The sequence below is a fragment of the Monodelphis domestica genome, chromosome 6 (genome assembly GCF_027887165.1).
Source record: "Monodelphis domestica isolate mMonDom1 chromosome 6, mMonDom1.pri, whole genome shotgun sequence".
Classification (NCBI taxonomy): Eukaryota; Metazoa; Chordata; class Mammalia; order Didelphimorphia; family Didelphidae; genus Monodelphis; species Monodelphis domestica.
This window is the reverse complement of record NC_077232.1, coordinates 142,683,313-142,700,579: the sequence shown is the minus strand read 5'-3', so window position 1 is coordinate 142,700,579 and position 17,267 is coordinate 142,683,313. Positions and strand designations below refer to the sequence as shown.

Genomic DNA, 17,267 nt, shown 5'->3' with positions numbered 1-17,267 from the left:
AAAAACATTAAAGAAAACAACTCTTTATTATAAAGAGAATTGGTCAAATGGAAAAGCAAATACAAAAATAAGGAATAAAATATCTCCCTAAAAATAAAAATTGGACAAATTGTAGCTGAGTCCAAAAGACATTAGGGAACAATAAGACAAAAATTTTAAAATGAAAAATAAGCAGGGTTGTGTAATGGATTTAAAGTTGTTATTGGAGCCAGAAAGGCTTGAGTTCAAGTTCTGATGCTTTTATTTACTGGCTGAATGACCTTGGGCAAGGTCCTTAATCTTTCATTTTCCCTCTTACCTGTCTGAAAGTTCCTTCTTAAGTCCTGCCTGCTAAGTACAGATGTCCCTCACAATTCTGCCCTAAGCCCTATTCTCTTTTCTTCATACAATTCAATTTCACTTGGTTATTTCATCAGTTTCTATGGATTCAATTATAATCCCTATACAAATGAATCTTAGATCTACTCATCCAATCTTAACTTCTCTTCTGATCTCCCATCTCACCTCTCCAAATGCCTATTGAACATCTTGACCTGGATATTCCATAGTAAATTTAAACTCAACATGTACAAAAGAGAACTCATTCTTTTCCTCCCTCAGCCCTTCCCTCTTCCTTTCCTTTTACTGTTGAATTAACCATTTTTCAGTTATTCAGGCACACAACCACGTATCATCCTTGGCCACTCATTGTTATCCCTCCACCATTCACATCCAATGTTTCCAAGTCTTATTCTACCTTTGTAACATCTTTCAAAAAACAAACAAACAAATAAAAGCTTGAGTTCTTAGAATCAATACTATCAGTTTCAAGACAGGAGTCGTAAGGGCTAGGCAATTGGGGTTAAGTGACTTGCCTATGGTCATGTAGCTAGGAGGTGTCAGAGGCCACAGTTGAATCTAGGACATCCTATCTCCAGGCTTGACTATCAACTGAGCCACCCAGATGCCCCTGGAACATCTCTTGTATATAGCCCCTTTCCTCTTCTGATTGACTGCCCAAACCCAGGTCCAAGCCCACATCACATCACAATTAAACTTTTTTTAAATTTCAACAACCTTTTGGGTCTCTCTGTCCCCCTTTGACCCTTCCAGTCTATCCTCCACTCAGTTCCCAAACTGATCTTCCTAATGTACAACTTTGACTGCTTCAGTCCTCAACTCAATAAACTTTGGTGGCTGCTACTTCTAGAATCAAATATAAAACCCTGTTGAACTTTAAAGCCTTTCATAACCTGGCTCCTTCCTATCTTTCCAGCCTTCTTACACTTTTATTTTCTATCCATATCCTCTGATCTTTGCACACCAGCTTCTTTCTTGTTCCTTACACACCATCATCTTAGGAGGCCATCTTCACTAGCAGAAACCCATGCCTGGAATTCTCTCTCTCCTTATCTCTGCCTCCTGGCTTCTTTGACTTCATGTCTCGATAAAAATCCAACTTGCTATAAGAAGTGTTTCTTGTATTGTCTAAAATTTCCCTACACACACACATATGTACATAGGCTATGAGAGCTCTGGAGATCAGGGATTGATCCCCTCCCACTCCCTGGCAATGCTCACTGACTTGCATGTGCACCCCTTTCCCACTCATCCGTTACACTTAAAAAAAAAACATACTTGCTATTTATATATGAGTATCTTTCACTGGAAGACAGTAAAAGGGAAAAGGAGCAAGTATTTAAAAGTGTGATAGTGATAACGGGATGGATAGTAGCAAAGAAGACAAAAGCAGAAAGCAACCAGAAGATTATGATAGGGATGGGTGAGGGTTGAAACAACAGGCTTTGAAAACTCAGTCCTTCACTTCTGTGACTCCCAATTTGAGAAAATCAATGTAAACAATTATTTTACTGAGAATATTTTTTTTAACACTAGAATAGTGAGCCTAGGCCTATAAACTGACTTCTAGACTTGAACAGATTTTAGACTTTGAGGGACCTCATTTGTCTGCAGGTTGTCATTCTTCCATGAAAACCCCAGAATCCTTTTCCTCCTCAAAGCTCCCTCTCTCCAGCCCTTCAGGTTCTCCCTGATTGGACAAGCCATCCAGAACTTTCACTGAAGGGTCAGCAAGGATCTCATTCCCCCCCAAGAATGTACTTTGGGCATTCTCTAAGATGCATGCCCCTGCTCCGAGGATCTTTTCTCCCCACTCTCCTTCACTTTTCAGCTTCCCTATTAGAGAGTAAGTTTCTACAGTTAAGGATTGCCTTTCTCCTTGAATTTTGTATTTCCAGAGCTTAACTTGGTGCCTGGCACATAGTAAGCCTTGACAAACACTTGTTTTTGTTTTGTTTATTTTTATTTATTTTTACAAATAAATGCTTGTTGATGGTTCACTTTACTTCATAGGTGACAGTCACTAGCTACTTTTTTCTCCTGATGCGGTCTAATGTTGCATGGAGTAGGATTCTTCAGTCTTTTCCTTGGGAAATCTCATCTTCAGCTTTTTCTAATAACGTTTAGCACTTAAATACTCTCCAAAGCACTTTCATATAGTCTCTTGATTTTACTTAATGCCAGCTTCTGCATTTTCCCCTGGCTATGTGATGTTTTCCTTGGTTAGAAGTTAAACTCCATCTTTTGCTCAAAATTCCTGCTAGAGCGGAAGGCTGAACTGCCTTAACTGTCTTCCAAGGACCAAACCTAGATATTCTATTGTAATCTTTACTTAATAAACAAGTATTCTGTTAGCAACCTATTTTTCTGTTACTCTTTATACCTCTAGGATATACTTTTCCAATTGATATTTCCACAGTCATCTGAGGCTACAATTGCTATAATCTATTTTTCACTATCAATATCATGTAGTATCTTGTCTCTTCATTAGATCTAACAGGTACAAAATGCTAAAAATTAACAACCACATTAATAAACAGGTATCTACTGATACATTTCTTATTTTACACTACACAAAGCTATAATGACCTAATGTGCTTAGTTAGCATTTATTTGTTCACAAAACAAGCAAAGAAAAATAAAAACCAAGCAAAGTAGTATTACATTTGCTATTTGATCATTTATAAATATTAAGGAACAAATTTAGTGTATTTGACATGTGGCCTATCTATATTTTAACAGATCTGTTAGAATAGAAACTGATGCATTTTTGTAAGAATATTATAAATAATATCAGACTCATAAATCTATATTGTATACAAAGTGAAATATATATTGCATATAAAGTGAAATGAGCAAAGAGACCATCTACTTTTTTCAAATATCTAATTACATGATTTTAAATAAATATTTAGGATCAGAATATACTGCATTTTAAAAGACAAAACAGTACTGCTTCATCCACTGATGTCATCATGGTTATGAAAATAAAAATTATTGTTAAAATATAAATAAAAATAAGAATTCTGTTGAAGATATCAAAAAAGTTCTTGTTACATTGAGGGGGAGATAAAAGGGAACAAAAAACATTATTTCTCTTATTCTATATATGATTACTTATTAAAATATTTTGCCTTTAACATTGTGAATAGCACTAATTCTTTTGCTTGTATATCTTGCAACAATCCAAGAATTCACATTAGTGAAATGTCATATAAACTACTACTTTTCAAAGGTGGAAAACTTATGCATATATCCTCACAACTATTACAGATAAAGGTCATATATGGAACATTTAAAGCATAATATTAGGGTTTTAAATAGAAAAAATACCAAAATTTATTTATTTAAATATAGTAGGAAGTAGAATATATCCAAATACCTGGCTATGGTCTATTATACTTTTCTATACTAGTTTTTACCAATTTTACTATAATAAAATTTAATAAGTATCTGCTTTTTTCAATGTGTATAGCTTTTTTTTTTTTGCTATTATAGTAGTAACAGAAATCCTTGAAAAATATCCTTTTGTTACTACTTACACTTTAAAAGGATAACCTAAAAACATTAAATAAACTGTAATAATCAAACTTGGAGAAAAACAATAAAGCCCTGCTAGGAGCATGCTGGAATTTTATTTTAAACTACTTGACTATATTTACCTTACAAAATTTTAAATCTTAAAAAAATTTCTAGTTTATTCACTGAAGAATTTCATTTGGAAAATGTTCTAGATCTTTCCTTTTTTCAAAAGCTCATTCAGAAGAAAGCTTTTTAGATTCATTTTGGAAAAATCTGAATTGTGAAAAAATGTTCATGTGATAGTCTAAAATGTTATAAGCATAAATAATATATAAATATACACTTTCTCCATCACAATACTTCTCATTGGTAATATAAAAAGATTTTAAAATAACATGAGTCATCATTTATTTCACATAGACTCTTGTTACTTTAGATCTGAATAAATCTATTGCCACCCCATTCTAGTGATAGGTAGCAAAAATCTGTGAATTATGACCTTCATGCTTAAAGAAAAAAATTTAAGGATGATGGCATAACATCAAGGTTGATCACTCTTCACAAATGTGTAATTCACAAATTATAAAAATAGTATGAAAACTGCAAACATACTTGAAAAAAGCTTTGGGAACCTATTTGATTTAAGGATAGTAAAAACAATAGAAATATCCCTATCAATTATTAGACTTAGTACATATTCTATCTATATCATATAAACGAAAACGAACACAAGCACATTAAAAAAGCAACAAACAACCCAAAGTATCTCTCCTCATAAATATTCACTGATTTAAAGAAAATTTGACTGAGGTAGAATCCATGCCAAACTTCATGATTTTCAGGAATAAGTACTTCAGAGCCAGTTAATATTTCCAGTACTGCTCCATCTTAAAAGATCCAAACGGACTATTCTTTGAAGACTACAACTCTGTTGAAGAAAAATTTTGCAAAGTTATTCATCATCCTGGGAGAAGAAATGAAAGTCAGAATTTCTTAATTGAATCAAATATCAAATGCAGATAAAATGATATGATTAGAACTAAAAAAATTAATTATATTCTAACATCCCTCTCTGAGTTTTTTTAAAAAATGACTACAGAATATTTCTATATGAGGCTGTTTTTAAACTCTTAAATTTTATTTCAAGATCTGTTTACACCTATATAATAATATGACATGCCAATTCAGAAAAGTTGTTAAAGACAATGCAGTTAACTTTTATCTGGCCTGGTATTCAAATTAAATGTCTTGTTTAATTAAATATTTTACCTGGCAGTTACTATAAATATGTATACACATATACAGATGACCAATTCTGAAAAGTTAAAACATAATAAAATCAGTATTCAAAATAGATGGGTCATAATTTCAGTGCTTTATTCAAAAAGGCATTTTAATATTCTTTAGGTTTTAGTTATCTTCACAAAAATAAAACTCTTTTATTCTAGATTTGATGGCCTTAGTTTTGTATGTTGCTTTGAAGTTTTCAAAATTTCAAAATACTTTTACCTGCAGTATCTCTTATGATGCATCCTCACAAACACCAACTAAGATGCCAGAGGAGGTATTATTTATTCTCTCTTTTTGAAAGAGAAGGAACCTGACGCCCCAAGAACCTTGACTGAGACAGCTACGTGGATAATAAGAGACACTGTAACAACCAGTCCAAAGCTGGAATGGTACACTCTATAAGAAAAGATTGGATCCTCAGACCGTAAACATAAGCACTTCACTGACATAGATCATGTAAAGCATTTATATTTATCACATGTGAAACAATAACACACAATTGTAAGGGCTTCACTTCCAATGTAGAAGTGACCCAAGAAGAGGAATAGGCAATCTACGACACCTACCACTGAATTTTGTCGTTCTCTTCTTACTTTTATTACTTGGAACATGGAAAGCTTCTCTAAGAGATTCTGAAGGGGGGCAGCTGGGTAGCTCAGTGTGTTGAGAGCTAGGCCTAGAGACAGGAGGTCCTAGGTTCAAATCTATCCTCAGACACTTCCCAGCTGTGTGACCCTGGGCAAGTCACTTGACCCCCATTGCCTAGCCCTTACCACTCTTCTGCCTTGGAGCCAATACACAGTATTGACTCCAAGAAGGAAGGTAAAAGTTTAAAAAAAAAATAAAAAAATAAAAAAAAAAGAGATTCTGAAGGTCTAGACAGAAAATGAAAGCTCTGGGGACACAGATGCAGTTTTTTTCAATGCAATTTGAAGTGAAGAACATCAGAAAAGAAAGTAGATTTGGGAAGCAAACAGCTAGTTTAGAAGATTCTACTGGAGACTATGATTTGGCTTTCTGGATCATGGGATAGGATAGGGAAGTGAAGGGTATCTGGTTAGAGATGGAGTGAATCCAAAGAAGGCTGGGAATACTTTAGTTGCTGGAGAATGAATGATTTGGTTAAGAGGGTTTTAAGTGAAAAAGAGAGGATGTAGGAAAAAAGTATTTAGATGTGGTAGCTCCTTCAGGCACTATAGAGCACAATAAGTATGATAGAAGAGAGCTTCTATACAATTTATAGGTAACACGGTCAGGAGATGGGGGGCAGATGGTTTCATATGGTCAAGAACAGTTTGTGGAGGGAGGATCGAGGGAAGGAATATAGCATTTGGAGTAAACTACAGCATGCTAGGCTAGACCAGCAAGAATAGAGATAATGAACTACTGACTTATCAACTAGGCTGCCATGACATAGGAAGAATAAAGATGGCAGATGTCAAAAATTGTGTTAAAAATAAAACAGCTGATAAAGTCTTTACACTTACCATTTAGACAGAATTATGAAAAGATTCCAGATAGCTGGTGAAAATAGACGATAATCTCACCATTCCTGCTATTATCTCTTTTCCTTTTCTCAGCCAAATGCTCCAGGAAAGCCATATACATTTCTTACTTCAACTGCTTCTACTCTCTTCTAAACTTTCATCATTCTAGCTTCTAACCTCATTGCTCAAATTAAATGGCTTTTTTCAAAATTACCAAATGATTTTATAATTGCCATATTTACTGGCCTTTTCTCAATTCTCACCCTTCTTGAGCTCTTTGAATCACTACTTTAAATTATTCTGGATACTCTCTTCTTTTTGGGCTTTTGTAACATTTTCCCCTCTAAGTTTTCCTCCTATTTGTGTCCTCAGCTGGATTTTATTCTACACTGTTCCCAATAGCAGTGGTTATATCCTAAGGCTCTATCTTGAGTTCTCTTCTCTTTTCCGTATACCTCCTCAGCTGATGACTTCACCAGCTCTTATGTGTATAACTATTATCTATACAAATAGCTTCCAGGTCTATATATCTATTCTTAATCTCCATCCAGCTCTAGTCCCACAGCACAACTGCCTCTAGAACATTTTGAACTAACATTACTGCCACTAGGCAAGACAGGATGTCATTATCTTTTTCCAAACTCTCCACTATTTGTGCCAAGGGTATACCACTCTCCATCCAGTCTTCCAGGTAATCAAAAATGGTGTCATCCTCAACTCCTTGATCTTATCCCAAGTATCTAATCACAAACAAATTATATTGTTTCCATTTTCACACAATTCTCATTCTTTCTATTCTTATAGCCATTCTTCTCACCTGTACTACTGTTCAGCCCATTAATTGGTCTCCCTGCTTCTAAATCTAAAGTGCAGGTCTGACTTACAAATGCAGGTCACTCAATAAACTCTCATGTTTCTCTTACCGCTAGGACCAATTATAAATCCTAGACACTTACAGCTATTCACAACCTGGCTCCTTCCCATATTTCTAGTCTTCTTACTAATATTACTCCCCCCTCAACATACTCTATAGTACAGGCAGATAGGCTTACTTGCTGTTCCTCACACTCAATATTCCTTCGTGTTGGCTGTCCCCATGCTTGAAGGCTCTCTTCTTATTTCCTCCTCTTTGAAGATCTGATTTCCTTCAAGATTCAGCTGACGATGCACCTTGGCAGGAGGCCTCTCCTGGTCCTCCCCCTACCCCCCAGTACTTATGCCTTTTACTCAAAGGATATATTATGCATATGTATATGTATCTTAGATATAGCTGTGTGTGTGTGTGCGCAGACACACACACACAGTGCTTACTGATTGATGATGAAAGCTTAGAGAGGCAATAATCATGTCACCAGGGAATGTTAGGTCTAGTCTAACACAAAACCTATATTTTAAGGCAGTAGATATCAAAGACCTCAAACAGAGGATTGGTTCAAAGGTTTAGCTGTGTAACTAAAAGTTGTCACAAGAAAGTAGTTCATATAAAAAAAGACCTAGAGGTTCTAGTGAACTGAAAATTCAAAATAAAGTAGCAATTATGATGTAACTAACTGCTGAAAGACCTAATACAGTCTCAGGCTAAATTAACATGAGTGTGATGCTCAGAATGAGGAAATTGAGAGTCCTGAGGTACTAGCTGTCTGGGTGGCTATATCTAATCACAACCTTACTCAGTGCTGCCACCCTTCTCAAAGCTTCAGCCATATCCTGTCTACTGTCTCTTTCTTTTTTGCTTTCAAACACTTGCAAGCCTTCCTTGTCCTTAAAAAAAAAAAAAAAACCTTCACTAGATTCCAATACCTCTGTCCTCAAGCTATTGTCCTCCTATATCTCTCTGCATCTTTTTGTGGCCAGCTGTGTCTCAGTACTCCCACCTCTGCCCCTCTCGTTCCTTCACTCTCTTGCTTCTGGCCTCCCTCATCACTAGAACCTGCTCTCCTAGTTGTCAAGTCTGATGGTGATCTTCCTGCAGGGTTCATCTGAGTCAACCTCCATGCTCTATATGACACTATAGATACCCTTCTTCTCCTAGATTGTCTCTCCTTTCTGGGTCTTTGTGACACTGTTGTGTTGTTGTTGTTGAATCGTTCACAGTCATATCTGACTTTTTGTGGTTCCATTTGGGATTTTCTTGGCAATAATACCAAAATGGTCCCACTTCCTTCTCCACTAATTAGAAAACCGAGGCCAACTGAGTTGTGACCCTTTTCCAGGCTCACACAGTTAATAAATGTTTGAGGCTAGATGTGAATCTAGGACCTCCCGTCTCTAGGCCTGGCTTTCACACTGAGCCACCCAGCTGCCCCCTTCTGCTTAGCTTTTAAAGCCTTTTATAACCATGCCCCCAGTCTCTCTTACTAGCCTGGAGTGCTTAGCAGTGTCCAGCAATTAGTAAACACTTTCTAAATGCTGTGCCACCCTTTTCTCTTCCACATTCTATGATCCATCCAAACTGGTCTCTCTTGGTTCCTTACACATACTCCATCCTCTGCCTCTGTGCCTCTACTGCCTGGATGCACCTCACAGAATTCAAGATCCAGGTGAAGTTCCACATTTCCTCAAGCTTTCCCTGGCTTTGCTAGTTTACAGTAATGGTTTTTTCTCTTTCTCTGAGGAAATACTTAATGTCACCATCAGTCATTTGGCCCTTCATTTAAGGTTGCCTTAGGTTATCTCTTAAGTGTACAACTCCGACTCAAATGCCACTTCTCCTTTGAATTTATGCCCAATGGTCTCATCAGACTTCAAAGCTCAAAGACCACTTTATCTTTTAATTTTTAATATATTTATCACATGATGCTGTGTTTTATTCTCTCTGTGTTGTTAACTCATTCTTCTAAAAGACTATAAGGTTTCTTGCAGGCCCGTGGCTACTCAACACCAAGGACAGTGTTTGGCACACAGAAAGAGCACTTAATAAGGTATGGTGTTGTCTCCTTAATTTTCATTTTAAATATTGTCTGTAACCATGGTGTTTTGGTTACAGGGAGAATGAATTCTATTTCTTTGCATTTCTGCAGAGGACCTATTATGGAGTGGCAGTATGGTGTTGTGATTAGATCACTAGACTTAGTCTAAAGAGTAGGATGCCATTCTCAATTTTATTACTGCTTCTTCATGTGTCATCTTAGGTACATTATTTCTTTTGTTCAAGTTTCATTGCATTTGGGCAGAAATAAAATATAAAACAAGTGGCTAAGTGGTAGAGTAGAAGGTGTACAGTACCTGGATTCAAGAAGCCTTGAGTTCAAATCCTGAATCCTGCCTCAGATACTCCTGAGCTATGGGACCCTCAGCAAGTTATTTATTCCTTCAGCCTTCATTTCCTCATCTCAAAAATGGGGTTCACAAATAGCATCTAACCTCACAAGGTAGTTATGAGAAGCAAGTAAGCTAATCTATGGAAGGTCACTTGCATACCTTAAAATGTTATTATCTGTTATCATTAATAAAATGGGGATGATGTTACTTGTTACAACCCTACCTCGTAGGGTCATTGTGAGAAATAAGATAATATAGGAAAAGTGTTTTCTTAACTATAAAATATAATATAACTAGTTTCTTGTGATTCTCTAATAAATGCCAAATAGATTAAAAAATGGCTTTCAAATTTTGTGTTCTAAATGGAAAAATCTTCAGTCATCCTGGAAAATTCATGTATTACTTTTCTAAGCACATATGTGAAATATCATGTACATATACACATACATACATAATACATACCTTTCTGTTACCACATGTGAGTGTTCAGGTGAATGTGGGGGAGACCTATGTGAAGGAGACCTATGTGAAGGAGATCTACATGGAGAAGAGGTCCATATAGCGGTAGCAAGACCATGCCGACGCATCTCCTGGATTGCCCGATCTCTGTTAGTAATATAATAAATTTTATCAAATCCAATCATTTCAATTTAAATTCCAATATTCTTTAGAGATGACAAAAAGAAAAGATTTCAAACAAACAGACTGGTACCACATATATATATTAGTCAAATCTGTCATGCAATGTTTAAAATGTCACTGATAAGCAGAGAAAGAATTCTATTATATATGTAAGAAACACAAATCCATGCTATCCCAGTCCTAATAATTATGAGAAATACATGAAATGGATTGTAAAAGGTATAACCAATGTATTCCCTTTGGTAATTTTGACAATTGATGTAGGTCTAATCGCAGAAATTGAATTGGAAAGGAACTTGGTGGCTATCTAGTGTCATCCACACTCAACAAGAATCTTCCCTACAACATACCTCATATATGGACATAGAATATTTTCCTGAAGAGGTCCAGTGAGGGGGAACTCACTACTGCTCAAGGCAGTATGTTCAACATTTGAGGAGTTCTAATAGTTTAAAAAGTTTCCCCTTAAATTAAGCTTAATTTGCCGGTCTGCAACTTACACATATTGTTCTCAGTCTTCTGGGGCCGAAAAGGGCAAACCTAATTCCTCTTCTAGGTAATAGCTCTTCTACTACTTTAACACAGATATCATGTATTTTAGTCTTTTCCCTCTTCCCCCACTCCCAATCTTCCCTTCATTAGGTAAAATATCCCTAGTGCCTTTAACTGATCCTCATATGGAATAAACTCAAGAATCTTTACCATATGCTATGCATACTTCTCTGTTTTGTCCAAGTCTTTCCTAAATGTGTTGCCCAAGTACTAAATATAATATTTCAAATGTGCCCTGACCCTGCAGGGCAGAATATAGCTAGCCCATTACCTCCTATATTAATCATCTAAAATTGCATCAGATTTTTGGCTGCCATGTAACACATGACTTATAGTGTAGTGAGTTTTTGTTCACTAAAACCCTTATATTTTCTTCAGGCAAATTACTTTCTAGCCAAGCTCTCAACATCTTTTACTTGTGAAAAGGAGTATCCCCTAACACCAAACTGGATCTCTTCTCAAAGCTTGGTTGCCTCCATTCACAAGACCTCATCATCATATTGGTCACTGGCTTAGTGAATACAGCATTCAATTAGTTTTATTCCTATAGCAACTCACAACTCCCAAGCTCAAATGATTAACCAACCTAATCCCCTAGAGCAGAGACTACAAGTGTGTAGTCCAGTATTTAAAGGAACTTTTTTGAACATAAACATAAGACTATAAACTTCGATGTGGTATCACACTATTGACTAATATTGATCAGCTGCAATTATTAATATAAACATAAAAACAAATGGCTAAAATATGCTAAGATATACATGTGCATAGTATATCATGGCATCAACATTAGTGTAACAATAATATTATTTTCATTATATTACCAGTGGGCCTTTGAATCTACTAGTGTATAGGGCCACATAAAACCACCAATTCTTCTGAAACAGAACTTGAATTTGTTTACATTAGTCTGTGCCTAATTTTTCCTTGGTTCTCTACATCATTCTTTCTTCTTGCCACCCAATATTCTCTTCTCAATACAAAGGGTGATATGGTAGTTATTTAAATGTTAACATGAATCTTTTGCAGATATGTTTACTACAGAATAAATTATTTCTAGGAACCATTAGGGATGGAACAGCATGGATTTGTGTTTGTCCCAGACAACGCCTAGGGCCTAAAGCTCACTGTCCTTGAGCACAAATCCTTCTTCCTACCTAGTAAATTCCCCTTCATTTTCTTCAAGAATAAATCCTGCTTTCTTCCTTAGACTACCACATACTGGAGAGTGTACCTTCCCCAGTCTCCAAATCTGTCTTTAATGAGTAATAATAATAATACTGTTATACTCTGGACATACTATTCACAGTCTTCAGTTCTGTAGTTTCTGCTACTTTGAATCCTTAAGCATCCAAAACACTGAGAGACTAATCTTTCTGCCTAAGAAAGCAAGGATATATTGTTAAATGACCCTTCAAGAACTGTTGCCTAAAGGGCTATAAAACAGAATACTCTTTAACATAGAAATACCATTACTCAATCTATAGCCTAAATAGATAAAAGAAAAAGGCAGAGAACTCTATATGTTCAAAAATATTCATAGCAATTCCTTTTTGTGGTGGCAAAGAATTGGAAATTGATCTGATACCCATCAACTGGGAGAATGGCTGAAAAAGTTGTGATATATGATTATGATGGAATACATTTGTGCTATAATAAATGACTAGCAGGATACTTTCAGAAAAACTTGGAAAAACTTGTATTAACAGATGCAAAGTGAAGAAAGAAAAATCAGGAGAACATTGTGCACAGTAACAGTAACACAATACAATGATTAACTGAATGATTTAGCTATTCTCAACAATAGCTCCAAGAGAATTCTGAATTCCTTCTTATATGAGAAAATACTATCCACCTCTAGAAAAAGAACTGAGAGTCTGAAAGCAGATCAAAGCATACCTTTTTAAACTTTATTTTTCTTCTTGTTTTTTTTTCCAGCATGGCTAATATAGAAATATTTTCTGCATGGTTTCACATGTATAATCTATGATAAATTGCTTGCCTTCTCAAGGAAGAAGGAGGAGTAGGATGAAGAGAGAGAATTTGGAAATCAAAATTTAAAAAAAAAAGAATGTTAAAACTATCTTTACATGTAACTAAGAAGTATTTGATGAAGTAAAAAATATATTAGAAAAAATGCAAATGGAAAATACTTAAAAAAACAAACAAAAATAAAACACATTAGAAGCAAACCAAAAAAAAAGGTCCCTCAAGAGAAATGGCACAGATATCACAACATATCTTAGCCCTGTACCAAGAGAAATCTCCCCTATGAACCCTGTCTTAATGAGTGTAAACGCTATGCAATGGATTTGATATCTTGTTGATGTGAATATTCACAGACTATAATCCATATATGGTTAACTCTCATCCTTGTAAAATTCCTCATGGTGGGGAGAGGGTCAGAACATGCTGGGGGTGGGTGTCCCAAATTCTCTTGACATTGTGTGAATACATATATAATACATTACAATGGTGCTTGTGGGTGTCCATGGATTCTTTCTTACTCTTGCTAAGTACCTTTGACTTGTGTATGACAAGAGGAAGGGTCCATTCAGTAGTAGTAAGTACATGGGTGACAAAGTGAAGTGCAACTGCACCATTCCATTCCCTACTTCCACATTTATCTGTGCTAGAGTACAGCTTTAAAATGTCAGACAAATACATGTCTTTTACAGCTGTTACAGTCTCATCCCAGTGGAGGGAGGATTTCCCATGGGGCTTGGTGACCCCTGGACAATTCTACATTTGTAACTCTTCAGCTTACTCTACCCCCCCCTCCCCCCCTTCCACCAGGATAGTAGGGTACTTGTGGTTTAGCTTATGTTATTCCACTTATATCAGTGCATGATCACTATAGTGGCTGGGTAGACAAGTCCATAGCCAGAAATCTAGGTTCTTGGTATTCTAGACCCAAGAAGTTGAGGCCAAATTCAGTAGCATCTTCATCAGCAGTACAGAGGTTTTTCTGGGCACTCTTATCAAATTTTGGAATGACTGTTAGAAATATCTCAGCTGAGGTTGAAAGACTGGCTCAGATGGCTCAAGCCATCTCCCAAACTACTAAGGCCATCTCTTACCTATGGGAAGAGACTGACTTCTTAGTAAAAACAGTTCTACAAAATCAACTGGCCCTTGACATACGTATAGCCACATTGGGAGGTGCATGTGCCTTTATTAGTCAATCTGGTTATTCTTATGTAAATAGATCTGGAGAAATTGTGACAAATATCCATGAGCTTCAAAGGATTTTAAATGACACACAAGAAGTGGCTATGGAGACTCATGTGACAATAATAACTGGTGGAATCTCTCATGGCTGCAGGGAACTGGTTTGTTTGCAGTTGTCATCAAATGGGCTCTTATAATTTTGGAGATTGTGGTACTTCTTAGAATCTGTATTAGCTGTTGTACTACTGTTTATACTAAGCTTCTACCTGATGAAAAAAAATTATGTACACTCACACCGTGGATCATAGCCAAGGTAGAAAGGAAACAGAGCTTGTTTCTAAATGAGAAACCTTTGTGTTGTGCCTCTGTTTGGTTGACCCATGGTCACATAGAATTTGAACTATGAATTCCTGATTTTTTATTATTGCTTTTCTTTAGATTTACAATAGAATATTAGATTTTTTCCCTTTTTATCTTTTTTCATTTTTTTGTACTTGAATACATGGAAATCAGTATTAATACTTATGATTTGAAGGATAAGTTTACAATATCTATTAGCCCTAATACCAATGCATACCCAAAAGCTTTAGACAATGGAAACCTGCCATTGATTGTTAAGAATTATGGAACTTTAAATAATAATTGTGTCTGATTTCAGAAGAAGGGATCACAAAAGAGCCACTGCATAGTGCAAAGAAGCACAAGGTCAAGGAGACCAACAATCTCTGTGGGATTGGTGAGAATCTGTACCAAGATAGAGGACTTGTTTCAAGGTTCAAGGAAGCAGCTGTTTGACAAATTCAGACATTGGACTTCCCCGTGCCAGGTTCCTACAAGCACCTTAGTTTGGCTTTCATTTTGGTTCCCCTATTCCTGAGATTGAAAGTAAAATCAGACCAGGGAATCATACTTCCCTTTTACTTCAGACTCTTGTCCCTTTCTTTTTATAGTATCGCAATTTTCTATAGTCCTGGCTGCCAATGGCTAAGTGTAATAATATTGCTGCAGTTGTCCTGCAGACTTGTAGGACATAAGTCACTTTAATTGGGCCCTGCTGGTGATTCAAGGACTTGTTATGGTTTTATTCTTTCTTTGTAATTTGTAATTTTATACACCCAAGATTTTGATATATATTTTTTTCTCTTCTATTTAGTTTTTTTGGGGGGGAGGGGAGTGTTTGGCTTTCTTTTGAGAATTAATTCATATACCCGATAACTCAGCCATGTATTCCAGGGTGATTCTAGTGTTGGTCAACACCATCCTAAGGGTTGAATTGTGTAATTATTCTCAATTCCAAAGTTTAAAATCTTTTAAAGCAATTTTAGGAAAAGAAAACCACCAACACCCCAAATCAAGGAAGCAGATCTTTTGGAAAAGATGTTATAAGCATGCATACAGAAACCACAAACTACATCAAAAGATCCAAAATAAATTCTGGGATATAATGAACTGAACTGAAGGGGGTTGAACACATCATTTATCATTTATTCTGAATGTAAACTCTTATGCCAAATGGGGTACTCCCTAACTGGCTTTTTGTCAATGTGTCTATCAAGCATTTTTGTTTTCTTTCTCTTCTTTCTTTTCCCTCTCATCCCCAAATTGTTGTAATTCCCTCTTCGTAAAGTGCATTATTTTATACACCTCTAGTAAGAGAGGCTTTAGAAGTATAAGCTACATATATGGAATAATTCATTGGGAAGCCTTAACATGTTAATATTCCAGAAAACCAGAATGAGGAGATTTAACATGCTGGTCTCCCAAAGAATCAAAGGGGGTATTTCTGTGAAGGGAACACTCTCCCCAAACCCCTCAGGATCACACATTTAGTTCTGACCTATTTCCCTGAGCTCCAGCAAGGGTCACAAGAACAGTGACCTAGGCACATGACTTGGAAAGGGACCAGATTAAGGAAAGGAATAAAAGAGGAAGTTCCAGGAAGGCACTCTCTTTCTGGCTCTAGGTTCTCTATTCCTTTGGATGCAGTGGAGAAAGGACGTGGGCTGAGAGAGAGAGAGAGAGCCATTAGAAGAGCACCCTCATAACTAGTTGGAGAATAGGCTTCAATCTCTCTCTGTCTTCTCTTATTCAAGTAAATATTAATAAACTCTATGGAAATTAAGGACTAGAGTTTTAATTTAGCTTTAACATAAGGGACTGGCCTAATTTTTATTTTTTTTGTCATGTACTTACAAGATGAAATGCTTTATGGTAAGAATGTCACAATTGACATGATCAATCCACTGGTCAGTTGTCATTGACAAAGAATCCATCATTAAGTGGTCAGTCCTTTCATGCTAGGTCTCTCTGTACTGAGCTACGCTGATCCATGGAAAGGAAATCTATTTTATCTTCAGAACTATACTAAAAGTCTTTCCAGAATGGTAGAACTTTTATGAGTTTAATTTATATTAGTATAGCTTTTAAGGACCAAGGGCTATTTCCATAAATAAAGCATGAGATAAGACTTGGTGGAAGATAGACTAAATATTAAATTATAGATAGTATCTAGAAAAGAAACAAATACAAAAGCAGTAGAAATTTTAAAAAATAAGTCTATTGTGTAAAAGTAATAGTATTTTTAGGTATTTCTATGACCTACTTACTAAGCCTATGAAACAGTATAATAAAATACAATAATTACTTATATAGAAAAGATTAAATTTGTAATATGTTTATGTGGCTGCAATACAATTCATGTCTCAGTGTTAGTAATTATTAGTCAGATAACCTAATCATCTGTTAATAGGGCATTATCATTTGCCTATAACAAAAAAAAAAGAGAGAATACTGCTTTACACTATAAATTTTTTCTTACCGTTCAAATTGCTCAGTTGCAAGTTGCATTTTTAAAACGTCATTGTCTGCCTGCATTTGTGTAATTTTAGCTCGAAGTACATTAGACTCCCGTATGTGACTGGCTCTAAAAAAATTTGTAATCACATAAAAAAGGTGAAAAACATTTTATTTTGCATTTTTTTTAAAAAAACATTGACTTCTACA

At 35.8% G+C, this 17,267-nt stretch overlaps 1 protein-coding gene across 2 annotated transcripts in view; it reads right to left on the bottom strand.

Moving 5' to 3' along the window:
- Nucleotides 1-4,624: 4,624 nt before the first annotated feature.
- The window catches only part of CEP135 (centrosomal protein 135), a 115,121-nt gene continuing 102,478 nt past the window's right edge, over nt 4,625-17,267 (bottom strand). The window contains exons 24-26 of one of the 2 annotated variants that reach the window (XM_007496426.3): nt 17,083-17,187; nt 10,362-10,505; nt 4,625-4,789 (exon numbers count right to left, since the gene is read on the bottom strand). In XM_007496426.3, the coding sequence (XP_007496488.2) occupies nt 4,768-4,789; nt 10,362-10,505; nt 17,083-17,187 (271 nt within the window). In that variant the 3' untranslated portion in view covers nt 4,625-4,767. The remainder of the gene's footprint in view (nt 4,790-10,361; nt 10,506-17,082; nt 17,188-17,267) is intronic. The other variant, XM_007496427.3, reaches the window with a different exon arrangement.